The 13,424-nt window shown below is 41.0% G+C and overlaps 1 protein-coding gene across 3 annotated transcripts in view; it reads left to right on the top strand.

Moving 5' to 3' along the window:
- LOC122807165 (urea transporter 2-like) overlaps positions 1 to 13,424 on the top strand; it is a 235,351-nt gene that overhangs the window by 187,947 nt on the left and 33,980 nt on the right. For all 3 annotated transcript variants that reach the window (XM_044078200.1, XM_044078209.1, XM_044078215.1), the window contains one exon: positions 3,254 to 3,446. In XM_044078200.1, the coding sequence (XP_043934135.1) occupies positions 3,254 to 3,446 (193 nt within the window). The remainder of the gene's footprint in view (positions 1 to 3,253; positions 3,447 to 13,424) is intronic.

The following is a 13,424-nucleotide window of genomic DNA, read 5'->3' as shown; positions in this document are numbered from 1 at the left end:
CTTTGTGCAAAGGGATGACAGTGGCTGTCCTCCACTCGGCTGGGACTAAGCCAGTACTCAGGCTTTGGTTAAATAGGGTGCCTAATGGTGCTGCACATTCCTGCCTGAGTTCATGTAGGATGCAGCCTGGGATGTTATTGGGTCCCATGGAGGCTGCATTTTTTACCTTTGAGAGGGCAGTGATGACTTGCACCCTAGAGATAAGGGGAAGGGGGCAGATGCTGGGAATGTCCTGATTCACTGATGGCGGGACAGAAGGGTGATGTTTTCACTGAACCTGTCTGCCAGCAGGTTGGCTATATATACGGCGTTTGTGTATGTGGTGTCCTTGACCACCTTTCTGAGCAGATCTGGCTGCTTCTATTGAGATTGCAGACATATGAGAAGAAAGCCTTGTGATTCTCTTTAGTAGATGTGGCCAGTTTGGACTCAAAGTTTGCAATGAAGGATTTCACTAGGGCTCTTATTTGCTTGTTCAGACTAAGGACAGACTGCTTCCAATTAGGCACCTGCTCCTTCTTGGTCCTGGACAGCAAATTTTTCCTTTTATTGTAGAGTTTATTTATTGCAGATGTCCACCAGACAGGTTTACTCTTCCTTGTGGAGGAGGATTTTTGTCCTGTCAGGTATTCCTGATTCCATGCAGGGATATAAATGTTCGTATCATACTTTGGTGTAAGTTTGGACATATGTGCCCATTCCTATGGAGGGGGAGGGGGCTGTGAAGCTGTTTATACCTTCCCTCAGGAGGTTGTAATCAGCTTTGCAGAAATTTTTTTTTTTTGACCCTATTGGGGGGGTGGGCAGGGGAGATAGTGACTACGAAAGTGATCACTTTATGGTCGGACCTAACCAAGGAGAATGACACTGTAGGGATGTTGCAGTGGCTACTCATGTTGGTTAAGACTAAGTCCAAGATATTTTCACCTCTTGTGGGGAGATGTTGCCCAGCTGGTCCAAAGCATTTGCATTGACGAAATCAAGGAAGCCCTGGGCATTTGTGTTTTGGCATGAGTAGTTCTTCCAATCTGTGGCTGGATCGCTAAAGTCACCCACTATCAGGGTAAAGGGTTGAATCTTGATAGATTCAAAGCATTCCAGATAGGTGGAGTGGGCATCTTGAGTCAAAGTTGGGGGCCTGTAGCTAGCTATGACTTGAATAGGGGTCCAGTCATTGGTTAACTGCACCTGGAATGTCTCCTGTGCGTCATACTGTTTTGCTACTCAGCCTCCTTTTGCTTTACTGCCCACAGTTTGTCGTCTGAATGTATGATAGGATGAGTAACTTGGTATGGCTGGGGTGCTCTCTGCAGCTTTGAACCACGTTTCTGTGACTGCACAAATGTCAGCATCTTCCAGGGTTAAGATTGCTTGCAATGAGTGCAGTTCCATGTTTAGACTCCTAGCATTTAGCATCATGACCTTTAATTTATGTTTTGATGAAATTTTCATGTTGGTAGTTTTGACCTCATGGCATTGCCTAAAAAAGGCACTATGGGGGAGGCAAGAGCCTTTGCCAGGAACCTGAAGCCCAAGGGGAACAGATGCAGGCCATCTCTGGCAAACCCATAGTGGTTTGTCAATCATGTTTTCCCAAGCTATCAAGTACTGCATCCATTGGAATGACACCAGATAGTAAGCCAATTGTTAAAGTCAATCATTTTTTGTTTGTATTGAGGCATCATTCTGGGTGATGGTAGAATGCTGCTTAAGGCTAGGAACATACCTGCCTGGGACACATATTCAGCGAGCTCAATCATGTTTCTCTTCATATAGTCCAGGGAGGTACTTCTCAAGTCATTCACACCAACATGGACTATGACAGAATCATAACCGTACCTGTTGTTGAGAGACTTGAGTGCATGGGTGATATGCTGGATTCTAGCACTTGATAAACAACTAACTGTGACTTTCTCCTTATCCAGCCTGGTGAGGAACACATTTGTGTGTCTCACAGTGGAGTCTCCTATGACTAATATGTTGGGTTTAGGTTTGGAAAACGCAAAATTCACCAACCAGAACAGCAAAATAGCAGCAAAGGAAGAGAACCACAGGTGCTAAACCCAGTATTGGTGTACCAATAATGGTATTTTACTGGATTTAGCACCTGTAGTTCTCTTCCTTTGCTGCTATTTTGCTCTTTGGGTTTATGTTTGGGCCTTAGTGGCTGTGAGACACAGTTGTCTGGACTGTGTTTGGTGTGTGGTGTGGTGGGCAGTGGAGTTCGGGTGTGTTTTTGCCTCAGAGGTCTTTTTTGTTTGGGCATGTTTTTGTTGAGGACCTTTGCATATGTGGGTGTGTTGTGTGTGCAGAATTTCCTTCTGGGATTACAAAATTTTAGTGATTCCTATAGCTAAGGGGTAGGGAATGACTGGGAAAAAGGCATCCCTGATTGGCTACTGTACACAGTTAATCTGATAGGTCTATTGGGACAGACTAATTTACATAGGTTTGTTTGCCACCAGAGTGCTTTTATTCTTAGCAGTCTCCTTTTAGAATAATTTTAATGAGCATTCACTAGGTGACCTTTTACATGAGACAGCATGTTGAACTTTACCTTCTACATTATTTAATAAACCAGATAATTACTTTTCATGAAATACAAACAAAAAAAATACAATTAGATAAATTGTAGATAAATGTTAACAGTGGAATGAATGCCCACTTCTGTGGAGCAGCTTACTGTGTACAAGCCCTTAAATAAAAGAATCTTGTCCATAATTCTTAGTCTTAAATTAAAATGTCCTCTCTCGTGATCTTAGTCATTAGCATTTTATTAATTACAGCTTCCTGATCTGAAACCCTGCTTAGATTATTAATGCAGCTTCCAGGTCCAAAAGCTAATTAAAGACTTTCCACCCCAGTATTCAATAATGTATGTTATTTATTCTGATTTGTTAACTGAGTAAGGTCCTCTCCTGCAGCCTTTTTCAGCCACAGACAACTCATACACAAGTACATTAACAGTGTTGTGTTTTAACATCTATTAATTCTGTTTGATTTATATTCCTACTAAAATACAATAATATTTACTAACATTAGATTATATGAAGTAAAACATTTTAGAATGGAGACAGTGCTATTTTCAGGTATAAAATCTTATCTCACTTTTAAAAGTTGTGGACTCATATTCAAGTGGAACCACTGGCATACATGTGATTACATTCTTCTTAACTGTTTTGACTACCATTTTAATGTTTCATTAACTGCATTCTTTCTCATTTTATTTATTTATATTTATTTTATTTTTCAGTCCAATTCTGACAAGTGGATTGGCCTCCATTAACAGCAAATGGGATCTTCCTGTTTTCACCTTGCCTTTTAACACTGCAGTATGCCTGCATATAGCTGCAACTGGACACTTCAACAATTTCTTCCCAACAATTGTCTTTCAGCGATTGTCATCAGTACCTAACATCACTTGGTCAGAACTTAATGTGCCACTGGTAAGCTGTTTCACATTTAAAGTTCATTAGTTAGTCTTATGAATTTACATTAGCCTGAATAAGAAGACTGAAATGTCACATTCTGAAGTAAAGAATATATTAAACATAGCAATTATCAGAAACTAAATTATATACCTGTGCTCAGTTATGCAGTATTCAGGTATCACACCCCCATGAAATAATGAAAAACAGACTTGAGCTTTAAGGAAACGTCTAATTTGAAAAAAAAATCCATCAATGTTCTCTGGAATGTAAAGCAACATATTCTCTTTATAAATGAAGTTAGAACTATTTCAAATATACACTTGCACACAGGTATGCATACACAGCAAGACATTTTAACCCCCATAAATTGTTTTTTACAACACTCATTGCTATAATATTGTTTCATCAAAATTTAGCTCAGGTAGAAGTTTTACTTCAAAATATAGTGTCAACAGTAGGATACATTGCTAGCAATTTATTATTGCTGATCTCTTGAGGTTTTGTAAAAATTAGTACTTGGACAATGATAGCTGTCAGATTCATAAAGTGATGTACTTTTACAGCAAGATTTGGAACTAAAGACGAGTTGTAAAAAATGCCCACATTATAAGCCTGTCTCTGAAAAGATTAGAGTTTCCTCATAATTCAGCATTCCTCAGATATATACATTGCATGTAATGTTTACATTGTGTTTACCACATCTTTCTTCTGATCCCTTCAATTTAAAACTGTGATAAAATGTGGTTTGTAAAGCCACCATTTATTTTACCAGTTATAATGAACCAAGGAAGAAAAATGTGCTGGAAGAGCTGTGCAGAGGAAGGTAGGATTAACGGGCAAATATTAGTTTGTCTACCATGGAGATAAGGACTGGTCTCTAGTGGTTGTTTTACCAATGCAAGAAGAGGCTTGTAGGCAAAAGCAGACATAATCAGAAACATGATCAAGCCAGTGATCATCATCATCATCATCATCCTCATCATCAATCCCTTTTTTCCCGCCATTTTCTGCATGGGATCCAGGTGTTATGTCAACTGTCGCCATCTTGCTCTCTCTAGTCAAGGCCAGTCTCCTACCTTCCTCGTGCCTGCCTGTCACAGGTCTTCTCTCACACAATCCATCCACCGCTTTGCTACATGCCCTCTTTCCTCTTACATTCCTCCTGTCTATCTCAAATCATCTTCACCAGATTGTCTTCTGCTTCTCTGTACATGTGCCTGAGGAACCTTAATCTGTTCTTTTTGACCTTTTCTGCAATTAGAGCTAATCTGGCGTCTGCTCTGATGTCCTCATTTCTTTGTCTGTCCCATAGTGTGCATCCTACTACCTGTCTCAAGCCCTTCATCTCCATCACCTCTAGCTCACTCTGCTTTCACTGCCCAGGTTTCTGTACTATACAGTAGAACTGTTTCTGTACCATCGTTTTGTACACCTTACTTTTCAACTTCTTTGGCATTCTTCTGTCATACTCTACCTCTGACACTCTGTGCTATTTGGCTGCAGTTCCTCTAATTCTGCCTTTGCCCTCCTCATTTAGACTTCCCTTCTCCTTAACAACCCCTCAGATACTTGAAGCTGTTAACCTGTTTTCCCTTCCATATCAGTTTTCAGCTTCTTCTGATTTCCCCCATTTGCTGCCTTTGCATTACTGTCTAAAATCCCATGTGCCATCAGTTTTGCATTCCATTCCACTATCCTTTACTGAAGTTCTTGCTCAGAGATTGCCTGTAATACCATATTGTCTGCATATACAGTAACTTTGTTGATCTGCTCCCTCAGACCTGTATGCTAATGTAGTCCATCACCAGTATGAACAGCAGTGGGCTCAGAGCTGAACCTTTATGCACACCCACTCCGAACCCCTCCATGATACTGAACACTGATCATATTTGTGTTATAGAGTCCTTATGCATAGTCTACACTAATTCTACCAATGTTTCTTAGACTTTGAATCATCTCATGACTGCCCAAATCAGCTTTCTTGGGACCTCGTCATATACTTTCTCAAAGTCCAGAAATGCCCATTAGACTAATTCCTCATCTATAGTTTCTTCTAAAGTACCTGACTGAGTGTAAACATCAGGTCAGCTATGCTGCATCATGATCTGAATCTGATCTGCTCGTTTCACACATTATTTTCTGCTAGTCTAAGTATTCACTTATCATTCACCCTCTCCAGAATTTTTGTACAGAGGAACATGAGTTTGATACCTCTATACTGCCCACAGTTGTGAAAGTCCCCTTTGTTCTTGAACACTGGCACTAGTATGCTTATTCTACAGTCATCTGGGATGCATCTCTCTCACCATACTGCTATGAATACCATAAAGAACCATTTCTCCCCTATATCACCCAACATCTGAATCATATCTGCTGTGACCACATGTCAGCCTGCTGTTTCCCTGACTTCATTTTCCTTAGTGTTGTTCTTACTTCTTGTAGGGTGGGCTCCTTCTCTTCTTGTGTCTGGACCAGTATAGCTTCTGTGAGGTTTTCTTCAGTCATTAGCTACTGAAAGTACTCCTTCCATCTGGCTTTGATTTCCTGAGGACTGGTGGACAGGTTGTTGCTGGCATCCCTTATGAAGGATGTCTTTCTGTCTTTGCCTTGCAATCTGATAGAGTTTCTTTGTGCCATCTACCAAGTCAATTTCCAGAAGCTAGTAGAGAGCCTCTGATACTTTCTTTGCTATTGCAACTTTTCTCTTTGTATCTTCGTTAGCCAACCGGTATTCCTTCTTAGCCTCGTCCATCTTTTCTATCTCCCACTTTTTCCTATAGCCCTTCCTATACCTTATGTGCAATATTAACTATGCCAAGTTAACGATCTGTGCAATATGCCAAGTTAGCATTCCATGCAACTTGAAATCTGTCTGATTCTGATCTGTGCAATATATTATTATCTGTGCAATATTTTGGGTACTGACGAAGACATGTAAGTGGAATAGTCTTGGTGCATGTCATTGTTCCTGTTGAATGTCTTATTGTTGTTAATGTTGGATTAGCATTAGTATATGTGTTATTGTTGTATTAATATTATCAGTATATGTTGTATGCACATTGAGTTTGAAGTAACCCAATTTCGTTCAGTTGCACTGTTGTGTGGTCTGAATGACAATAAAGTTCACTTTGACTTTTCTTTCTTTTGATGACTTCTTGGACTTCAACATTCCACCACCATCTTTCTTTATGTACCTTATTTCCATATCTGTCTCAGCCATATACCTGTTCTGTAGTCCTCAGACATGATGTTTTGAGGTGCTGCCATTCTTCTTCAGCTCCATCTATTTCCTCTTCTTCTTGAGGTGCTAAGCACTGAGTAATTCCTTGAACTCTCATGCTTCCTCTCCTGTCAACCTCCAGGTCTTCAATCTAGTCTCTGTTGAACTTAGAGCCTTCTCTGACCACTGCTTGCAGCTGACTGTAGCAACCAGTTTTTTTATGCTGTAGGCCAACTGTTTCACCGGGGATGACTTTGCAATCACTGATTCTACCCCAGTGTCCTTTCCTTATTAGTAGAAAGTCTGCATGAGTTGCATGTTGGTCACTCTTGCGTGTGATCTCTTGTTGAACCATAAGTTGGCCACCATGAAGCCATTTGCCAGGCAGAAGTCTAGAATGGCCACTCCTTCTTTATTCCTGTTGCCCTTCCCATCAGGACCAAGACAGTCCTCATAGCTTGTTCTGTCTGTTCTGATATGTTCATTTAGGTCACCAATTATCAACACCAATTCATGTTGTCCTGCTTTATCGGGTAGGTCCTCCAACTGCTGTCTGAATACACTCTTTTATTTGCTATCACAACCCTGCTGTGGGGGCAGAGGCTGAGATTATGAATAGTGCCCTATCCTAACACTGGAGTCTGATTGTCATGAGTTTAACACTAATTCTTGACATCTCTCACTGTCATCTGAACCCTCTCCCTAACCACAATTTCCACACCATTTCTAGCCTATCCTCCTCTTAAGTAATAGGCTCTGTATCCCAAGCCATTTGACTTTCCTGCATTGTCCTTCCATCTTGGATTTTAGATACATAGGATGTCCAGCCTGCTCCTTGCCATCATATCATCCACTTTCAAGTTCCATCCTGTTAGTGAACCTACAATGAGTGTAGCAACAGACCTTTCCTAGGTAACCCAAGCTGGACAACAGGACACCGGCTGGCCAGTAGCTTATTGACCTAGGGATGATGGGCTTCATTGTGAGCACACACTGGCCAATAGGGGCACATATACCCCACTCACCATTAGCATGAATTCCTGGCATAGGTTAGATCCTCAACCCTCTTGTCACTGGCAACTGCCCATACTCATGTCCATTTGGTGATATTTTTACACCATTAAGTGGCTGTCCCTGACATGGTTTGCACCCTGTGATCTGTGTTCTCCTATCCTGAGAAAACTGCAAACCACAGTAAATACCCAAAGTGGTTGGCCTATACAACTCTTCCCACTATAGGGCACCATCTAGAGTCTGTGCTGCTGCTCATAACTCAAGCCTTAGGATCACAAGATCATAAGAGATTACTAGGCTATCACCCCAGAGATCATTTTTAGATTATCCATTGCATCCCAATGTAATACCATAGAAATACTAGTCAATACCCAAGCTTGCATTTTGGTGATGACTGCCCATGTCCAGGAGGGTTGTGGTCTCTATCCCTGGTAAGAATTTACGGTGCCTCATCCACTCGTCCAGGTTCCTCTTGAACAGTGTCATAGAGGTGCTCTGTTTCACATGAATTGATAGCCTGTTCCAAAGACATGGCAGTCACTGGGAGATAAATCTGTCCCTCTAACATGTCCTATTTAAGTTGCAGGCCATATTTAGGTCCCTGGAAAGGGTAGCCCTAGTCCTGTTTGATTTACAGATATGCAGTGAGTTCATTAAGTTTTGGTCTTGGATTGCTCTGTAGGCCAGGCATAAGACTCCCTTAAGAAGTCTATATGATACAGAGTATAATGACAGGGACTTTAGTGGGTCTGTGTAAGGCACATGCTGGAGCCCCTTAATCTTCTTTGTTAGAAACCTCTGAGGTCTTTCTAACTGCTGCAGGTGCTTATTATGGTATATGCCAAATGGGGAGTTATACTCAATTATGGGCAGGATAAGTGCCGAGTATACAGGAGTTATAAGTTATTTTGCTCTTGAGGTGATGCATTTACTAATCAAGTGTGCTACACAGAAAACTTTCCTTACTACAGTAGACATATGGTGGTTGAAGTTAAGGTCGCAGTCAACTTGTGATTCCCAGGTCCCTTACCACTTCTTGGGTACTTAGGGTATTGTTGCTGATTTGATAGTGTGAGGGGGCATTGTTTGTGCTGAAGGGAATGATGATGCATTTCTTTGCATTCATTTTGAGACCATGACTAATACACCAGTTGTTGGTCTCTTTGAGACTCTCCTGGAGTAGGGTCCCTATTAAAATGCCGAACGTTTCAAAGTTTGAATATCATATGGTCGACAACATATGATCGAACTTTGAAAAGTTCGAAGGTGAAAGGCAATGGCTCCGTATGTGCAAAATGGGAAATTTTACCTTTTCTGCACTGAAGTGTGGTCTTGGAGTTGATATATTTAAGTAGGGGTTGTGGGGGGGGTGCAGGGGGCTTGCCCCCCTGCTCAGAGGATTATGGTAAGTTTTTTTGTTTGTTTTTTTACTTTTTTATTATATATTCGAGGTTTCAAGTTTTGCTCATATGTTGTTGAGCATATGAGGTTCGAAATTTTGAAGCTTTGAATATATAATATAGACCCCCTGGAGTATAGAGACATAATTTGGGAAACCAATGATTGCACCTAGTTTGCAGTCATCTGCAAACTTGGTCATCCACTACCCCTTAGTTTTGACCTGAACGTCTGAGAAGTATATATCAAACAGTAGGAGACCCAGCACCGATCCCTGTGACACACCACTGGTAACACATCTGCTCGTTGATGTGGAATCACTCAGTTTGATAGCATGTGTCTGGTTTATGAGCCAGTTGGCAAACCATCTTACAACAAAGGGTTTACATTCAGTTTGCTAAGTGTATCAGTAATGCTTGAATGTGGGAGTGTGTTGAAAGCCTTTGCCAGGTCAAGGTATGCTGTGTACACAGATTTGCCCTCGTCGAGGCCTTGGTCACATTTTTAAAGAAATCCACCAGATTTAATAGGCAGAATATGCCCTTCACAAAGCCGAATTAGGTAGGATCCAAGGTTTGGAGGTCACCTATGTCTTTATTTATGAGGCCCATAATGATTCATTACATGACCTTACAAATGAGGCTGGTCAGGCTTATGGGTCTGTGATTCCCTGGTTCTGTTGCTACGCCACGTTTGTGGAGGGGGAATAACTGCTGCTGCTCTCCGTTCCACAGGAACAAAGCCTGTTGTTAAGCTATGATTGAAAAGGGTACTTAGTGGTGATGCTAGTTTATGTTTTAGCCTGTTTAGAAGACAGCCTGGGATGTCATCTGGTCCCGCTGAGGCTGTGTTTTTTGCCTTGGACAAAGCTTTGAGGACCTGCACTTCAAATATGTAGGATGGAGGGAGAGTTTGGGGTAAGGTTTTTTTGTAAGTTAGGAGTGCATAAGGGAGTGAAACTTTCACCAAACCTATCCGCTAGCAAGTTTGCTATCTCTGTGGGGTTAGTGTGTGTGATACTGTTGGACACTAGTTCTGCACATGCTTGGGCCCTACCCTTTAGGTAACATATGTAGCTGTAAAGGCCTTATGGTTATCTTTGGCTGTACTTGCTAAGTTTCTCTCAAAGGAGCCCTTGGAGGATTTGAAAAGTTGTCTTATTTGCCTACTGAGGCTGAAGAGGGTGGATTTCTATTGTTGGGGCTTTGCCTTTGTTTTCTTGGACAACAACTTTTTGTGTTTACTGTAAAGTTTTTTGATGCTGAATGTCACAATGGCAGCTTGTTTTTACTTAGGGCTCTGGCTTTGATTCTTTCTGGTACTGCCGAGTTTATACAATTATGCAAGTGATTGTACAGGGCTTTAGTGTAAGCTTCTGTGTAGTTACCTATGCCTTCACCTAGGAGGGCATAGTTGGCATTGGTGAAGTTTTTTAGTCTGAATTCACCATTTATGAGTTCTAGTGTTAGTGCCAGCTCAAAGGTGAATGATTTCTGGTCAGTTTTAATAATGAGGGTTCAATTGTTACAGCGGTGCATCTGTTTGACATGTTGATGAGGACCAGATCCAGAATGTTTGTTCCCCTTGTCAGGGTGTGGGAAATTTGTTCCAGGACATATGAATTAACAAAGTCAAGGAACTTTTACGCTAGTGAGTTAGGACTAGCATAGGTTTCCCAGTTCATGGTGGGATAACTGAAATAACCCATAACTAGTATGTTCGGTAATATTTGGATTGTCTCCAGTATGGCCAAGTAGGCTTCATGGGAGTCGTGACCCATGGAGGGGGATCTATAACTGGCTATGAACTGAATGGGGGTCTTACCCACCGTAACCTGGACCTGGAGTAACTCCATGCAGTTGTCCAGTCTAACTAGACAGGAGGAGAATTTATCTCTAATATAGATTGAAACACCACCTCCTTTGGTTTTCAGATGTTCATTTTGCGGTCTAAAGGTGTGGAAGGCATTGTAGCCTTGCAAGGCCAGGGTATTCTCTAAGGCCTTGACCCAGGTTTCTGTGACTGCACAGACATCTAGATCTTCTAGTGATAGAAGTGATTCCAGGGAGTGCAGTTTTTGTTTTAAGCTACTAGCATTTAACAGCATGACCCTTATTTTGGTCTAATTGGTTAATTTCACATTGGTAATGTTGTTTTCAAGGACTTGTCTAAAAAAAAGGCACTATGGGGAAGGTAAGAGCCTTTGCCAGCAGCCAAAAGCCTAGAGATGCCATGTGCAAACTATCTCTGGCAAAGAAGAGGTTTGTCGACCATGGCTTCCCAGGCTGACAGGAACTGGATCACTTTGAATTACACCAAAAACTGAGCCAATTACTGAAATCAATTATTTATAGTTTAGAATGTGGCATCGTTCTAGGTGAGAGTAGCATGCTGCTCAAGGCTAGGAACATACCTGCCTGGGACACACACTCAGAGAGCTCAACCATGTCTCTCTTCATATAGTCCAGTGAGGTATGTCTCTATGAACTATGACACAGTCATAACGGTACTTGTTGCTGAGAGACTTGAGTGCATGTGTGATCTGACGATTCCTGTCACAGGACAGGCAGCTTGACCGTGACTTCCTCCTTGTCCAACCTGGTGACTGGGGCATCTGTATGTCTCACTACTGAGTCTTCAATGGCAAGAAAATTTGATTTCTGAGTAAACCTCCACGTATGTGGATTTATGTGTTTGATGCATACTATGTGTATCAGTAGTGGTATTTATATGAGTAGTGGTACTATGAGCATATGTAGTGGTGGGTGAGTTGACAACCATCTGTGTGTTCCTGTTTTGAGTGAGAGAGAGCATGGATTCTAGATTCTTGGTGTAAATACATCTCTCTCACTCTGTACTAGAGTGTGTTATTAGTAGATGGGTTGTCTGTGCACATGAGGCAATTGCTACAATGCCTCAAGAGCCCCAAGTCAACAAGGCTTGCAGGAGAAACAAGTGTAGACCAACTATAAATAATGCTAGGTTGAAGACTGTTGTCACTAAGGGTGGCTATACAGAATTAATCACAGAGGAGCTCACGTGATGGATATTTCTGGCTGGGTTTATGGAAAATTTGTTGATGAGCTTGAGATGGCAATACTCATCATGTTTTTGGGAGGTGGGAGAAATCCCACAGAGACAGAAGCAGAACATGCAAACACCATATAGGCATTGGGCGGAGGTCAGGATTTAACCTTCTACCTTGTTCATGGGAGGCGAAGACCTCAACCATTATGTCCACTGGTTATAAAAGCTAGTAAAATCAGGCTTTATTAATGCATGAGTGGAAGCCCTCATAAGCAGGGAAGGGCATAGCATGCCCTCATTGTGATATGGGCACCCAAGTTAACTTCAAAGGGATAAGGTCAGGATCTAAACAGAAAATCCCTTGAAGAGTGCTTGAGTGATGCTCTCTGCAATAGGCCATCACACTATGAGGAATGAGTGAGATGAATGTTTGTTAAGGGTTGATTGTTGGCTGACAATGAGAGGGCAAAAAGGATTTTTAAAAAAAATTACTCCCATAATTTTGTGACTGTAGTTTGTCATGTAGTTTCATATCATTTAATTTAGCCAGCTGTAGTGCATATCATAATTAAAAACAGGCTTATGGTTGATGTGGATCATGAAATTGACACTGCTTCATATGAGCAAGTTTACAAAAGTCATACTGTTATTTTTTTGCTATCAAAGTTCCGTTTTGCATTATAAGTATGTTCAGTATTCTAGCATCCTGTGGGTTTCTATGCAGCTTGTGATATGAATATTTTTGCTTTACAAATACCTCAATGAGTTACAACTTCATGACGGTTCAATAGAGTCTCTTTGTATGCTCAAGGATGGTAAGTATGATCCTCAGAACAATGAGAATTAAAGTATGAGTACATGAAAATATATACTGATGTGTCAGCGTGTGTATTTATATGTGTGTGTGTGTGTGTGTGTGTGTGTGTGTATATATGTGTATATATATATATATATATATATATATATATATATATATATATATATACATATATATATATATATATATATATATATATATATATATATATATATATATATATATATATATGGGATCCATACTGTTTATTGAATTGCCATTTCACCAAAAGTGAAATGGCCGAGCACACTTTCGCGAAAGTGCTTTTCACTGACAAAGCACTTTTGTGACAGTGTGCTAAAAAAAAGGGAAAAATGTGGGGAAATGGATGTTGGTGAGATTGCTGCACAGTGGGGATAAGGGAATATTCTCTTTTCCCCACTGTAGTGCAATCTCTGAGTGAGAATATAAAAAGTAAGGGGTTGTGGGGTGCAGGGGCTTGCCCCCCTGCATAAACATGAGCTCTGTCGGTTTTTTT

Source organism: Protopterus annectens, chromosome 1.part1, assembly GCF_019279795.1.
Source record: "Protopterus annectens isolate FY-2018-M chromosome 1.part1, PAN1.0, whole genome shotgun sequence".
NCBI lineage: Eukaryota > Metazoa > Chordata > Ceratodontiformes > Protopteridae > Protopterus > Protopterus annectens.
The sequence above is the reverse complement of the archived record's forward strand: the minus strand, read 5'-3'. Positions and strand labels throughout refer to the sequence as shown.